Source organism: Magnolia sinica, chromosome 10, assembly GCF_029962835.1.
Source record: "Magnolia sinica isolate HGM2019 chromosome 10, MsV1, whole genome shotgun sequence".
Taxonomy (NCBI): domain Eukaryota; kingdom Viridiplantae; phylum Streptophyta; class Magnoliopsida; order Magnoliales; family Magnoliaceae; genus Magnolia; species Magnolia sinica.
The window spans coordinates 86,014,110-86,027,019 of NC_080582.1; the positions used below are offsets into that span (position 1 = coordinate 86,014,110).

The 12,910-nt window shown below is 41.9% G+C and overlaps 1 protein-coding gene and 1 non-coding gene across 2 annotated transcripts; both read left to right on the top strand.

Moving 5' to 3' along the window:
• Positions 1 to 1,599: 1,599 nt before the first annotated feature.
• Positions 1,600 to 11,696, top strand: LOC131217279 (uncharacterized membrane protein At1g16860-like). The gene is made up of 5 exons (XM_058212188.1): positions 1,600 to 1,794; positions 5,400 to 6,518; positions 9,449 to 9,604; positions 10,317 to 10,528; positions 11,295 to 11,696. Exons 2-5 carry the CDS (start codon positions 5,598 to 5,600, stop codon positions 11,485 to 11,487), a joined length of 1,482 nt encoding a protein of 493 aa, XP_058068171.1. The 5' UTR covers positions 1,600 to 1,794; positions 5,400 to 5,597; the 3' UTR covers positions 11,488 to 11,696.
• On the top strand, positions 8,576 to 8,700 carry LOC131217980 (U6atac minor spliceosomal RNA). Its single transcript, XR_009157560.1, has one exon. It is a non-coding gene; the product is annotated as a U6atac minor spliceosomal RNA (small nuclear RNA).
• Positions 11,697 to 12,910: the final 1,214 nt, after the last annotated feature.

A 12,910-nucleotide genomic window follows, 5' to 3' on the forward strand; every position in this document is an offset into this window, starting at 1 on the left:
GTACATTTGGAAGGTGTCAAGCTAATGTGGATTAATTTGATTTTTTTGGCATCCAATGGTTGTGGTGGAGGACCCGTTGGATACGCAATAAGAAGAAGTCGAGTTTGTGTATGCTTTTATTGTACTGAGTAAATTGTGTTGGGGTCACAGTGAATGTATATAATTTATCCGCACTATCCATTTGTTTTTCCATCTTATTTTATTAGTTGAGCTCAAAATTTAATCATATCCAAAGCTCAAGTGGACCATACCATAGAAACTATGGTAATAATAATTTCCACAGTTGAAATTTTGCTAAGGCCTACCGTGATGTTTATCTGTCATCAAACCTATTTATAAGATCATATGCACACGGATGAAGAGAAAACACATATCAGCTTGATAAAAAACTTCTATGTATTCAACTCACATGATTTCCTATGGTGTGGCCTACTTGAGGTCTGAATATGCTTAATTTTTTGGGCTTAAGCCCTAAATTTATTTAGTAAAATAGACAAAGTGGATAAAATACATAAATTAAAGTGAACCTTGTAAAGTTCACTCAGTGTGCTCAGCATATTGAGTTACTCAGTGAGCAATCGGCTTCCCAATCATAGACAATAGTGGCCCCACATGGCTATTCAATTTTTTAACTCTACCATAAAAATGGAAAACCTTAAGGGGCCGTTTGGCGCATGTCACTGGGAAGGATTAGGTAGGATGGGATTCAAAAAAAAGTAATTATTATATATGATTGGTATAAGCCTGATACATGCTATCTTTGTAATACGGTGGTGTTTTGAGTAGATATATCATTCATGCTATTTTTGTAATACAGTGGTACATTGAATAGATATATCCACCATCATTTGAAACTATTGAAAATAACACATGTATGTTATATCTAAACTGTTCATCTGTTTTATAACCTCATTTTATGGCATGGACTTAAAAATGAGACAGATACAAAACTTATGTGGCCCCAAAGAAGTTTTCAACAGTAGGTATTCAATCCTTGCTGCGTTCTGTGGTGGGGTCCACTCGAGAATTAGATCTACCTGATTTTTTGGCCCATGCTCTAAAATAATCTCAAAAAATGGGTGGACAGTGTGGATATAGCCCACACATCATGGTGAGACCTATACAACTTGCTAACATTGAGTGGAATTGGAGTGGTCCAAATGCGATTCCATCTAATCTAATTCCAAGCTTTTCCATTCTTCCCTAACATTAAGTAGATTCCATCTAATCTAATTCAAGTTTTTTTATTCTTCCCTAACATTGACTAGAATTGGCATGGGACCAAATGCAATTCCATCCCACCTAATCCCATCTAATAATAGCATGCCCCAAACACCCCCTAAAAGGCAGCCCGCCACATGCAATTGGAGGTTTTCGGGTGGGGGCGGACGACTAGATTATTCGATTAAGCTAGAGCTTTTTGGCGTCCAATATTAACGGCCAGGACAGTTGGGTGACATTCAGGTAAAAAACACCCCCCTCAAGACGAGGGCATTTTAGTCATTTGGTGCCGACTCTGAGACGGCTCGGGGCAAACTACAAAGGGAGGCAATTGCGATATTCCAAAACAGAGGGGGGTGTTTGCATTTAACGCAAGAAAGCAAGTGGGAAGTGAGGGGGGAAGGTGGAAGGTCTCTCTCTGTTTTTTGGAGGTTTTTACAGCAGACAAGCAGTAGATTTTCAGCTCTTTCTCTCTCTCTGCAGATGGCGATGGTGATCGATCGCAGCTTTCAGTTATTTCCTGCTTTTCTTTGATCGATCATGTTCCCCAAATCTCCTGATTTCTCACTCCTGGTATGAAAATCTCTGTCATTTCTGCTCCATTTTTTCTTCCAATTTTTTTCTGTCACTTCCTTCTTTCCCTTTCTGGTTTCTGAATCTCGATTTAGGATTTTGGGTCTTTCGCATTTTGCTGGGTTTCATTATAAATGGGAATGCGGGTCTGTTTGGTCGCTTGATTTGGGATCTGGATTCGGGTTTTGGGATTCCAGACGGTTGAAATGGTAGGGTTTTGTCTCTTTCAGCCTCGATGTGGGGTTTTGAGTCACTCTCATTCTGCTGTGCTTGTTCAGAAATGGGAATGTGGGTTTGTGTAGTCACGTGATTTGGGGTCGGGGTTCTGGTTTTCGGGATTCCAGATGGTGGAAGTGGTAGCTCTCTCTCTCTCTCTCTCTCTCTCTCTCTCTCTCTCTCTCTCTCTCTCTCTCTCTCTCTCTCTCTCTCGATTTAGGGTTTTGCGTCTTTCTCATTTTGATAAGCTTGTGTAGAAACGGGAATGTGGGTTTGCCTAGGCCACGTGATTTGGGATCTGGGTTCTGATTTCGGGATTCCAGATTGTGGAAAAGGTAGTTCTCTCTTTCTCTCTCAATCTTGATATAGGGCTTTCTTATTTTGATAGCTTTGAGCATAAACGGTGATGCGGGTGTCTGTGGCATGATTTGCGATCTGGCTTCTGGTTTATGGGATTCCAGATTGTGGAGATGGTTTGGTTTTCTCTCCTTCCTTTCTGGATTTAGGGTTTTGGATCTCTTGCAATTTTCTGGTTTTGAGCTAATATGGGAATGCGGGTTTGTTTAGTCGCGTGATTTGCTATCTGGGTTCCAGTTTTTGGGATTCCAGACGGTTGAAGTGGTTGGGTGTTGTCTCTTTCAGTCCTGATGTAGAGTTTTTATAGTCTCTTTCACTTTGCTGCTTTTGTGTAGAAATGGGAATGTGGGTTTGTTTGGTCACGTGATTTGCGATCTGCGTGCTAGTTTGTAAGGTTCCAGATGATGGGAATGGTAGTGTTCTCTCCCTCTCTCTCAATCTTGATTCAGGGTTTTGAGTCTCTCTCTCATTTTGATAGGCTTGAGCAGAAACTGGAATGTGGATTTGTCTATCACATGATTTGCGATGTGGGTTCTGGTTTTTGGGATTACAGAAGGTGGAAATGGTATGGGTTTTTTCTCCTTCCAATCTGGATGTTGGATCTCTTGTAATTTTCTGGTTTTGCACTGAAATGGGAGCGTTCGTTTGTTTTGTCATGTGATTTGAGATCTGGGTTCAGGTCCTGGAATTCCAAATGGTAGAAACAGTCAGGTTTTCACTCATTTAATGTTGATTTAGGTTTCGGGTATCTCTAATTTTGCTCGTATTCAGTGAAAAAGGGGAATGTGGGAGCATTAAGTCGCGTAACTTGGGATCTGGGTTTTGGTTTTTTCATTCCAGGTGGTGGAAATGGCCTTTGTTCTTCCCAAGGTATTCGTTAATGGTAACGTTAGTCATGTGACCGTTACGATACGGGCCATAATGGCTTTTGACCCCAATAGTGGCTGTTATGGCCCTGTAACGTTCAAATTTTTATAAAGGAAATAATGGAAATTTTCAAAAGAATGAGGATTCCAAATATGTTTTTTTTTTTTCTCCTGGTTTTGAACATATATTTGATGGTGAAACGGGCCATTCCTTAGTAAGAATGCCGTCTCTGGCTTCCTGATATATTAACTTAAAACTAACTCTAAAACGATAAAACTTCTTTCTTTAGGCTTCTTAATATCTAATATCAATATATAATTAAGATTATAAGTCTACATATGAGTAATTATGAGTTGATGGCCCAATTATAGGCCGTTATGTAATTACTATATTTAGTCTTTGAACACAAGTCAATCATGATTTGGTAGATTAGGTCCCGTTACATATTAGTACAACAAAACGAAGATTGAAAAATGAAAAAAGAAGAAGTGATAGTTTACCCCTTCCAATATTTCTCAACATGGTCCGCTCTGCTTCAGTTTATTGAACCCCATACAATTTCATATTTTAATCCTTACATCTAGTTCAAACTAGTTTCTAAGTTCCCTTCAAGGTTGAAATGCATAGTGAAGTGGAAAAACTTGAGAATTTTTTTTTATTTTTTATTTTTAAAATTCAAAATGAGACCTTTATGGTCGTAACAGTGGCCTTTTTTAAAAATGGCCTGATTCACCCCGATATAACGTAACTGGGTGACCGACCGTTTCCTTTACGTAATGGCTTTTACGGCTACATCGTAACTTTTTTTTACACCATGGTTTTTCCCCCCCTAATCTCTATTTAGGGTTTTGGATCGCTTTCTTTTCACTTGTTTTCGGCCTAGTCAGGAATTTGGGCTTGTCGATATATGTGATTTGGAATCTGGGTTCTGGTTTTGGCGTTACAGATGGTGGAAATATTGAAACTTTTTTAAAAAAAATTAAATTTCCTCATTCACTCTCGATTTACGGTTTTTGATCACTTTGCTTGATTTGGACAGAAAATGGTAATGTCAGTTTGTGTAGTCAAGTGGTTTGGACATGGTTTCTGGTTTTGGCACAATGGATGGTGGAAAAGGTAGGGTTTTTCCCATTTGTCTTCATTTAAGGTTTTGGTTGCTCACATTTTGCATTTCATTTGGCAAAAACAAGACTGCAGATTTATTCCAGGGTTGTGGTCATGGCATCCTGGGTGGTGGAAATGGTAGATTGTTCTTTTGTTGGTCTCAATCTAGGTTTTTAGATCTTTACTTGTTATTTTTGGCTAATAAAGCTTTGGACCTTTGTCATGAGCCCGTTGTGTTATCTCGAAGGAATTGCGGACAGGAGCCCATTGCGTTATCTTGAAGGAATTGCGGACATGAGCCTGTTGTGTTATCTGGGATTTGGGTTCTGGTTCTGGGGATCCAGATGGTGGGAATTGTGTCCTTGTATAAACTAGGTTTTAATTTTCTATTTTGCTTTGTTTCAACAAAAATGGCAATGTGGATTTGTTCCATAACACGAGTTGGATCTGGGTTCTGCCTGTGGAACTCTATATGGTGGAAATGGTAGTGTTTCTAGAATCCTTGCATTGATTAATATTGTGGTTCTGGTGGAAATGCTCTCTCTCTCTCTCTCTCTCTCTCTCTCTCTCTCTCTCTCTCTCTCTCTCTCTCTCTATTTAGGGTTGTCTCTTTTTTGTTTTTCTTGATTTCATTGGAAATGGGAATGTGGGCTTGTTGTCCACATGGTTCCAGATCTGAATATTAATTGAGTTTTTTTTTCCCCCTTTTATTTCTCATTATGCATGGTTTTGATCTAAATGTTATCTTGCTCAATTTCTCATTCAAGCGTGGCATGCTCGATGTGCTTTTTGATTCAAGCTTGATGTTAAACTCAATTTGAGCCTTTTGATTTCTATCGAGAGAAGCCTTGTATGCTTAATGAATGATGATGAAGGGGTGAAAAGAAATGTCTCATCTAGTTGAAGTTTACATGTGCTAAATTAATTGTCAGCTTGTCATTGCCCTTGTCCAAGCATCATCAATTATCATGCAGGTTTAGTATTAGTTTTGATGGACGTGTGAGCTTGTTTATCTTCATCCCAGTAACTGTCTTCTGATGAGCTTTCTGTTGTATTTTCAGAATTCTTTTATGTACCACTTCAAGGCACTGTGATTTTCTGCCATCTACCGCATCAAGCTGATACAAGTGGTCTTGGATACCTTGTTTTGGTTCTGCTTCCTTCCCTTTGGAGCCATAGTTGTAGCATCCGCATTTGATTCACAGAAGTTCGGGGTGGCATTTGGTGTGCCGATTTCCATCGGTTTCTTCTAAGCTTTGATGGGTTCTAGATTCCCATCCCATCAGCTCAGCAATGGCCTTTATGTTTCAGGCCGCCCTGAGCAGCCAAAGGAGAGGCCTCCGACAATCAGCTCCACGGCCATGCCTTACACAGGAGGAGATATCAAGAAGTCTGGGGAACTTGGAAAAATGTTTGATATTCCTGTAGATGGCTCAAGGTCAAGGAAGTCTGGACCGATAGCTGGTGCCCCTTCACGGACTGGATCATTCGGAGGCACCGCTTCTCACTCAGGGCCAATCATGCCCAATGTTGCAGCTCGGGCCAGCTATTCTACCTCCGGTCCTGTGTCATCTGCAGGAATTCCCGGATCTGCTTCAATGGTCACAGGAGGATCAAATAGACAGAAGTCCAATTCTGGCCCTCTTAACAGACACGGAGATTCAATTAAGAAGTCATCGGGTCCTCAATCTGGTGGGGTCACCCCAATGGTCCGCCAAAAATCAGGTCCTCTCACCCCGGTGCTCCCTGCCACAGGGCTCATTACATCTGGGCCTATTTCTTCAGGGCCACTGAATTCATCCGGTGCCCCTCGGAAAGTATCGGGTCCATTGGATTCTTTTGGATCTATGAAGCTACATAATGCTTCTATAGCCCATAATCAAGCTGTTACTAATCTTAGCCAGGAGGATGACTATTCCTTCAAGAGCAGCTTCCCAAAGTCAATACTGTGGTCTGTGATTTTGCTGTTTGTCATGGGATTCATTGCTGGTGGTTTTATTCTCGGAGCTGTCCACAATGCCATTCTTCTCATTGTCGTTGTGGTTCTGTTCGGAGCCGTCGCTGCACTTTTCACTTGGAATAATTGTTGGGGAAGGAGAGCTGTCACAGGTTTCATAGCCCGTTATCCTGATGCAGAGCTTCGAACCGCTAAAGATGGGCAATTTGTCAAAGTCTCTGGGGTATGTAGGCAAGACTTGTATAATTTTTAGCAATGGATAATTCATAAGGCTCCTTTTATGGCTCCACCCATTTAGTTTTCTCACATTGCACATCCTCCATATTTGTTATGCAGTCTTTCTCATATTGGTTTTTTATTATTTTCACCTGATGTGGCAGAAGTTCAATCAGTCCCATCGAATGGTTTCAGGACTTGGCCTAGTGTACTTAGCTTTGGAAGTCATCTATACATGTCATTGTGCAATTGGTTATTCATAACAAGCCTACTTGACTTGGAGAATGTTTTTTTACGTGTTACAATTGAGTCAACTGGTATGGGTCTGGCTGAGTTGCTTGGTTTCTCTGGCCTTATGGATAGGCAGTCATTTCTACCGGCAGGACTAGGGCTGGCCCATCGGGCTTTCGGGCCTGGTCCACCTCTGGCTGAACTTGGGCTGGAGTATCACACCAGAGGGCCAGGCTCGGGCTTAAAATTCAAGCCCGTTTTTTCAATTGGGCCGGGTTTGAACTATGTACACAGCCCATCAGCCCACCTTGAATCAGTACTGGCCCATCCCATTAGGGTTTGCAGGGGCAATTTTTTAATATACAATATATATATATATATAGGGAAAAGGTACTATGCGCTCGACCTCACGAGTCCATCCCATGAGGTCGAGCTGTGTGGGCCCCACCGTGATGCGTTTCGAACATCTACCCGATCAGTCAGATGCACCATTCCATCGTGGGCCTAGGTCTCAAAAATCAAGTCAATCCGTGACTTGTGTGGGCCACACCACATACAGAAGTGGGGAGGGGCCGTGCACCATTAAAACATTCATAATCATTTTTGGGGCCCACCGAGATGTGGTTTGCAAATCCAGCCCATCCATTATGTGTGTCCCACTTGGATGAGGGTTTAGACCAAGTTTCAGACGCATGCAAATTTCAGGTGGGCCCCACCAAGTGCTTTTATATGTTTTAACTGTGTCTTCACATGATTTTAGATGGTATGGTCCACCTGAGTTCCGTATATGGCTGATTTTTGGGATATCCCATAATTTAAAGGGGACCCATCAAATGCACGGTGTTGATGGTCAACATGCATCACGGTGGGGCCCACACAGCTCGACCTCACGGGAGCTTATCGTGAGGTCGAGCGCGTAGTACCTTTTCCCATATATATACACAAATGGTCTTCACCATAGGTTTGCTCCCTATAGGTGAGGGTTTGATTCCCCTCCTTGGCTTTACCCGATACACGTGGTTGTGGGTGATTACGTGTATCCGCAGGGATTAGTCTCACTTCAAAAAAAGAGGTGGGGACACCCTGTGTCTTCAATATATATATATATATATATATATAAACTCTCTCTCTCTCTCTCTCTCTCTCTCTCTCTCTCTCTCTCTCTCTCTCTCTCGTTTCGGCTCGGTCTTGGCCTCAGCATAAACATTTTGGCCCAGACTCGGCTGGACTATTTTGGCCCAGGCCGGGTTTGGGCGCATGTTGAAAAATGCAGGCCAGGATTGGGCAGAGGTTGGCCTGGCCCACACCTAGGCAGGACCGTTGTATTTTTCCTTAAACAACTCAGTCAAGCCTGTACTGACTCGGCATCTACGCAGCAGTTCTGGTTGTGTCCAAGACTCCCAAGCTGAGCACTGGCGCCAAGTTTTAAGACTTGTCAATCCATTTATCTGGCCTGGTTTATGCATCTTGTATCTGTTCTTGAGATTTTCTGCCCTTGTTTTCTTTGCATCAGCAGTTATGAATTCGTGCACAATCTTGTAAAGATTCTTGTAGTACACATGCAAGTGGTTCATTCTTGCATAATCATTCAAAGATGCTTTTACTGCACACCTACACATACCCTTTTCATTTTTTTTCCAAGTTTGCTTCAGTGGAGACACTGCTTATTACATTTTTTTAATCAATTACACATGAAAGTCATTCTGCAGATTTCAGATTTCAGAATCCGATGTGAAACTAACAGTGAGGTGTGCAGGATCTTTCAAAAAATAATAATAATAATAATAACAGTGAAAGAAAAAAAAAAAAGTTGAGGACAAAAATATTGTTCTCATAGGGATGGGAAGGAGAGACGGTTGGCCTCTACCCTGAGAGGGACGGGAACAACCTCTGGGCTTACCTGTTACCACAGATATGGTTAAGGCTTCCCATTCTGGTGGATCTTACCCAAATTTTACCTCTCAAAAAAAAAAAGGGAATTTGTTTGCACATAAGTTGAGCTCAGAAAACACTGAGTAATTTTTTTCTGGATAATGTCTTCAACAGAGCCTATAAACCTTTCAAGAATTATAGATGTGGAATACGGTATGATGATGCTGTCATTAACTTGTAGACAATGGAAAGAAGAGACAAGATTTATACTAGAAAACTAATAGGGATTGTCTTCTGGACGCAATGCTGCTAATCAAAACAGATAAAATGATTTACTGTATTAGATGTTGCTTGCAAAGTGCAATATTAGTTAACTAGGTGACCATTAATGAGAAAAGGGGAAAGATAACACATTCTCTCTCTTTTTTCTTACAAGAATGCGATGGAAACAGTTGCCCATGAAAAGTGGTCTTTTTGCTGCCATTTGGGAACGAACAATAACATATTAGAACTTGATTGCTACGAGTATGTCCTGTTTCAAGTGTCTTTGGTTTTAACCATAGCCCAAGGATTAAAATGCTAATGCTAACACATATATCATAGGTAGCAATCAATTGTTTGTTTTTTTTTCCTTTATATTTCTTTCCACCTCTTCTTTTTCTTTTTGGCCAGTCATGTATGTATTTTTTCAGTTCAAATTAGATCAAATGTGTTTCTGGTTATGTGCTCCAAGAAAAATGCTCTTGGATTTTAAAATTTGTGTACCCGCTGACATGTGCTTCACTCCTAGTGATTTGTGTTGTTTCTAACTCATTGTATATTGATTACTCGCAGGTAGTTACATGTGGAAATGTGCCCCTTGAATCATCCTTCCAAAAGGTCCCTAGATGCGTGTACACATCTACAAGTTTATATGAATACAGGGGATGGGATTCAAAGGCTGCTAATGCCATGCATCGCCGTTTCACTTGGGGACTCAGATCTTTAGAGGTAGGTAGAGATAAGTAACCATTTGGGTTATTTTGATGAATAACCTAACAGAATTTACTGCGTTGATTCTGAAGACATTAGGAAGTTGGCTAATGGTGAATGTCAGTCCTGTGATCTACCCCTCACTAGGGCTGCAACTTGGGTTGACGTTGATAATCTCCAATCCAATTTGAGTTGGCTTAGGGGTGAAATTGGGTTGGGTTAGGTTGGGCTGGGAATAATCGCATGTATTTCATTGGGTTGGGCTGGGAATAATTACATGTATTTCGTCAGGTTGGGTTGGTTCAGCTTAGAGTTGAGAGGAATTCAGGTTGCGTCAGGTTGCAGGTTGAATCCTCTTGAGGTTGGGTCGGGCTTGTGTTGACCCTTGGTCTGACCCAATCTTCACGAGTTGCATTGCTACCCCTCACCAAAAGACACGAGTCATGTGTCCTTCTTTTTTTTTTTCGTTTCAAGGGAAAGAGAATGTTATGCCTGTATGCTTTTCCATAAGGCTGCATTTGGTTGCGCCACATATCATGAACTTTCACAATATTTTGCCCCAAATTAGACTGATTAATTATGAACTATTGTGAAATTTTATGATATTTGGTGCAGCCAAATGCAGCCTAAAGAGCAAGTTCATATGCCTCTGTCGTTGCTTTTTATTTCTTTTTCTTTTTTTATTTTGGTTGGGACCTTTATTTACTCTATTGAATTTGGGCTGTGGCAGAGGCATGTTGTCGACTTCTACATCTCTGATTTCCAGTCTGGTTTGAGAGCATTGGTTAAAACAGGCTACGGTGCTAGGGTGACTCCATATGTTGATGAGTCTATCGTCGTTGACATCAATCAGAAGAACAGAGAATTATCTCCAGAATTCGTTAGGTGGTTGGGGGAGAGGAACCTTTCGAGTGATGATCGTGTGATGCGCCTAAAAGAAGGGTAATTCGAACTTCGAGAATTTTTCTATCTGATTCATAAGTAGAAATACCTGTTGCAAGTTGCACCAGTTGATTTCCTGTTTATGAATGAGATGCCCTAAGTGCTAGTGTTACCTTAAGGGCCCATTTGGACACACCCTCCAAAGGGGCATTTGAGGTGTAAACCCCCATCTGAGCCACACTGCAGTTTTTTTTAATGTGTGTTTGGATGCACTTTGCAAACCCCTGTTTCACCATCCCATTCAATATAACAGGTGCTAAAATTACGACTCAACAAAAGCCAATTGATTGGTTTTCATGGAGTCCACTGAAAAAGCAGGCCTGAAATCCCCTTCTCTGGAAAGTCCCCCTTTTTTTTGCAAGTGCGTCCAAATGGGCCTTGGAAGTCGTATATCTTTTATCCATCTCATATAGTTTTCAGGTGATGACGGTTCACTGGCATACCAAACATCTGCTGACTTTCTGCTGAATTTCATCAAGTGTTACTGGGGCCCATCTCCAGGGCAGACAGACCTTAGGATCTGACCAGCTCCACCAATCAAGACTCTAAAGAGTCCTCCAAATTCAAAGACCCTAACCCTCCAGTGGCCTGTAGATAGATGTTAAGAGAAGGCGGAAAAAGTGCAACCCTTCAATCGAAGTATAATATTTTGGCCAGACACTGCTGGCTGCCGGCCATATATATATAGTACAATGAGAAAAAGACAATTGCATTTGAAAATGGGCCGCTGTTTTCAGAATGCTCAATATGTGTGTTGTCTCTGCAGGTACATCAAAGAAGGGAGCACTGTTAGTGTTATGGGGGTCGTCCAGAGGAACGATAACGTGCTGATGATTGTCCCACCTGCGGAACCCTTCTCGACAGGATGCCAGTGGGCCAAGTGCATCCTCCCAGCGAGTCTCGAAGGGATCGTTTTGAGATGTGAGGACACCTCAAAGATTGACGTAATACCGGTGTAAGGTGGGGCCGCATCGTGTCTGTGAATTGGGTTGTTGGGTCAATTATGGTGATGGTGTTTTCAACTTGGGTGTATAGCTTTTCTGTGCTTGTTCTTTTTATTTTGTTTTTGTTATTAAGGTGTGAAAGCTTTTGTAATGAGGATGGGTTGATTACTATATAGGAGGGGGGAGGTGGTTGTGTTTGAATTGGAGAGAGGAGTTGGGTTTTATGTTGGAGTTTGGAAGTATTTCAGAGAATTAGGTTTTGGCTAGTGACTGGTTTGGATGTGGCTTTTTAATTTTGCCTGTTGATTGTTACTCCCCAAGTGTCTTCTTGCACGGTTGGGATGTCGTCTAAATCGAAGAGGCTCTATGGATGTTGCCAATCCATGGTGGAGACACACACGATGAGTGGTCTAGATGGTCATGTTGGTGTCCATAATCACCGTATCTGATGGAACAACTAAGGACAGGAATCATCCACACCACCTGATTTAAGTATGCTTTGTTGAGTCCACCATGATGTATTTGTGAATCCACTCCGTCCGTCAGGTAAGAACCCTTATGTTAACCATACCCACAAAAGATCAGCCTGATAAGAAAACTCAGATGGGCCACACCAATGTGGACAACTTAGAATTGTGCCTAAGAACTCTTTTTAAGTTCACGTGGTATGGCCCGCGTTTAATCATGGATCAGACTGATGTTTTTTTCTTTTTTACTTCATCCCTCACCTGAAAAATGGGTTTGGTGAAAGAAACACTTCATGGTTGCCCCACACAAACCTATGGTCTTCCCTGTGGTATGGCCCACCTGAGTTAAGCATCTGGCTGATTTTCAGCCCAGGGTCTTACATGAAGGTGTGCTCCTGAATATACGGAGTGGATTTCACATAGACAACATGGTGGGCCCACTTCTTGATTAAATTTTTTAGGACAATCTTCATCTCAGCGTGGGGAACCTATCATGTCTTATTGTGGCCCACCACAGTCCTGCAGTTCTTAGTTGAAAGAGACCCACTAAGACTGCCTGTGGGCCCACGTTTGCCAATGTGGCATGTTGGTTAGAGGGATGTCATTCTTTTTTTTCTTTTTTCTTTTTTCTTTTTTTTGGGTTAGCTTGTTAGTACACAGCCATGTCAGTACACACACTCCAAGTTAGCCACCCCCACTAGGGATCGGGGATCGATACCGAGACCTAAGTGTTGAAACGAGGCATCTCCGCTCAGTCTGCCAGTTGAGCTACGGATCTGAGTGTAGAGGGATGTCATTCACCGTGGCATGCTAGCATCTAGATGCACTGGCCCACAAGCCAAGCCTGCGTGATCACCACTCGGGCAACACACGTGATGACGGTTAGGAAAATGGACCAGTGGCCCACATCCAACGAACAAGGGACTGGAATCGTCTACAAGACGCAGTTTGTGTGAGGTGCTCACCACCCT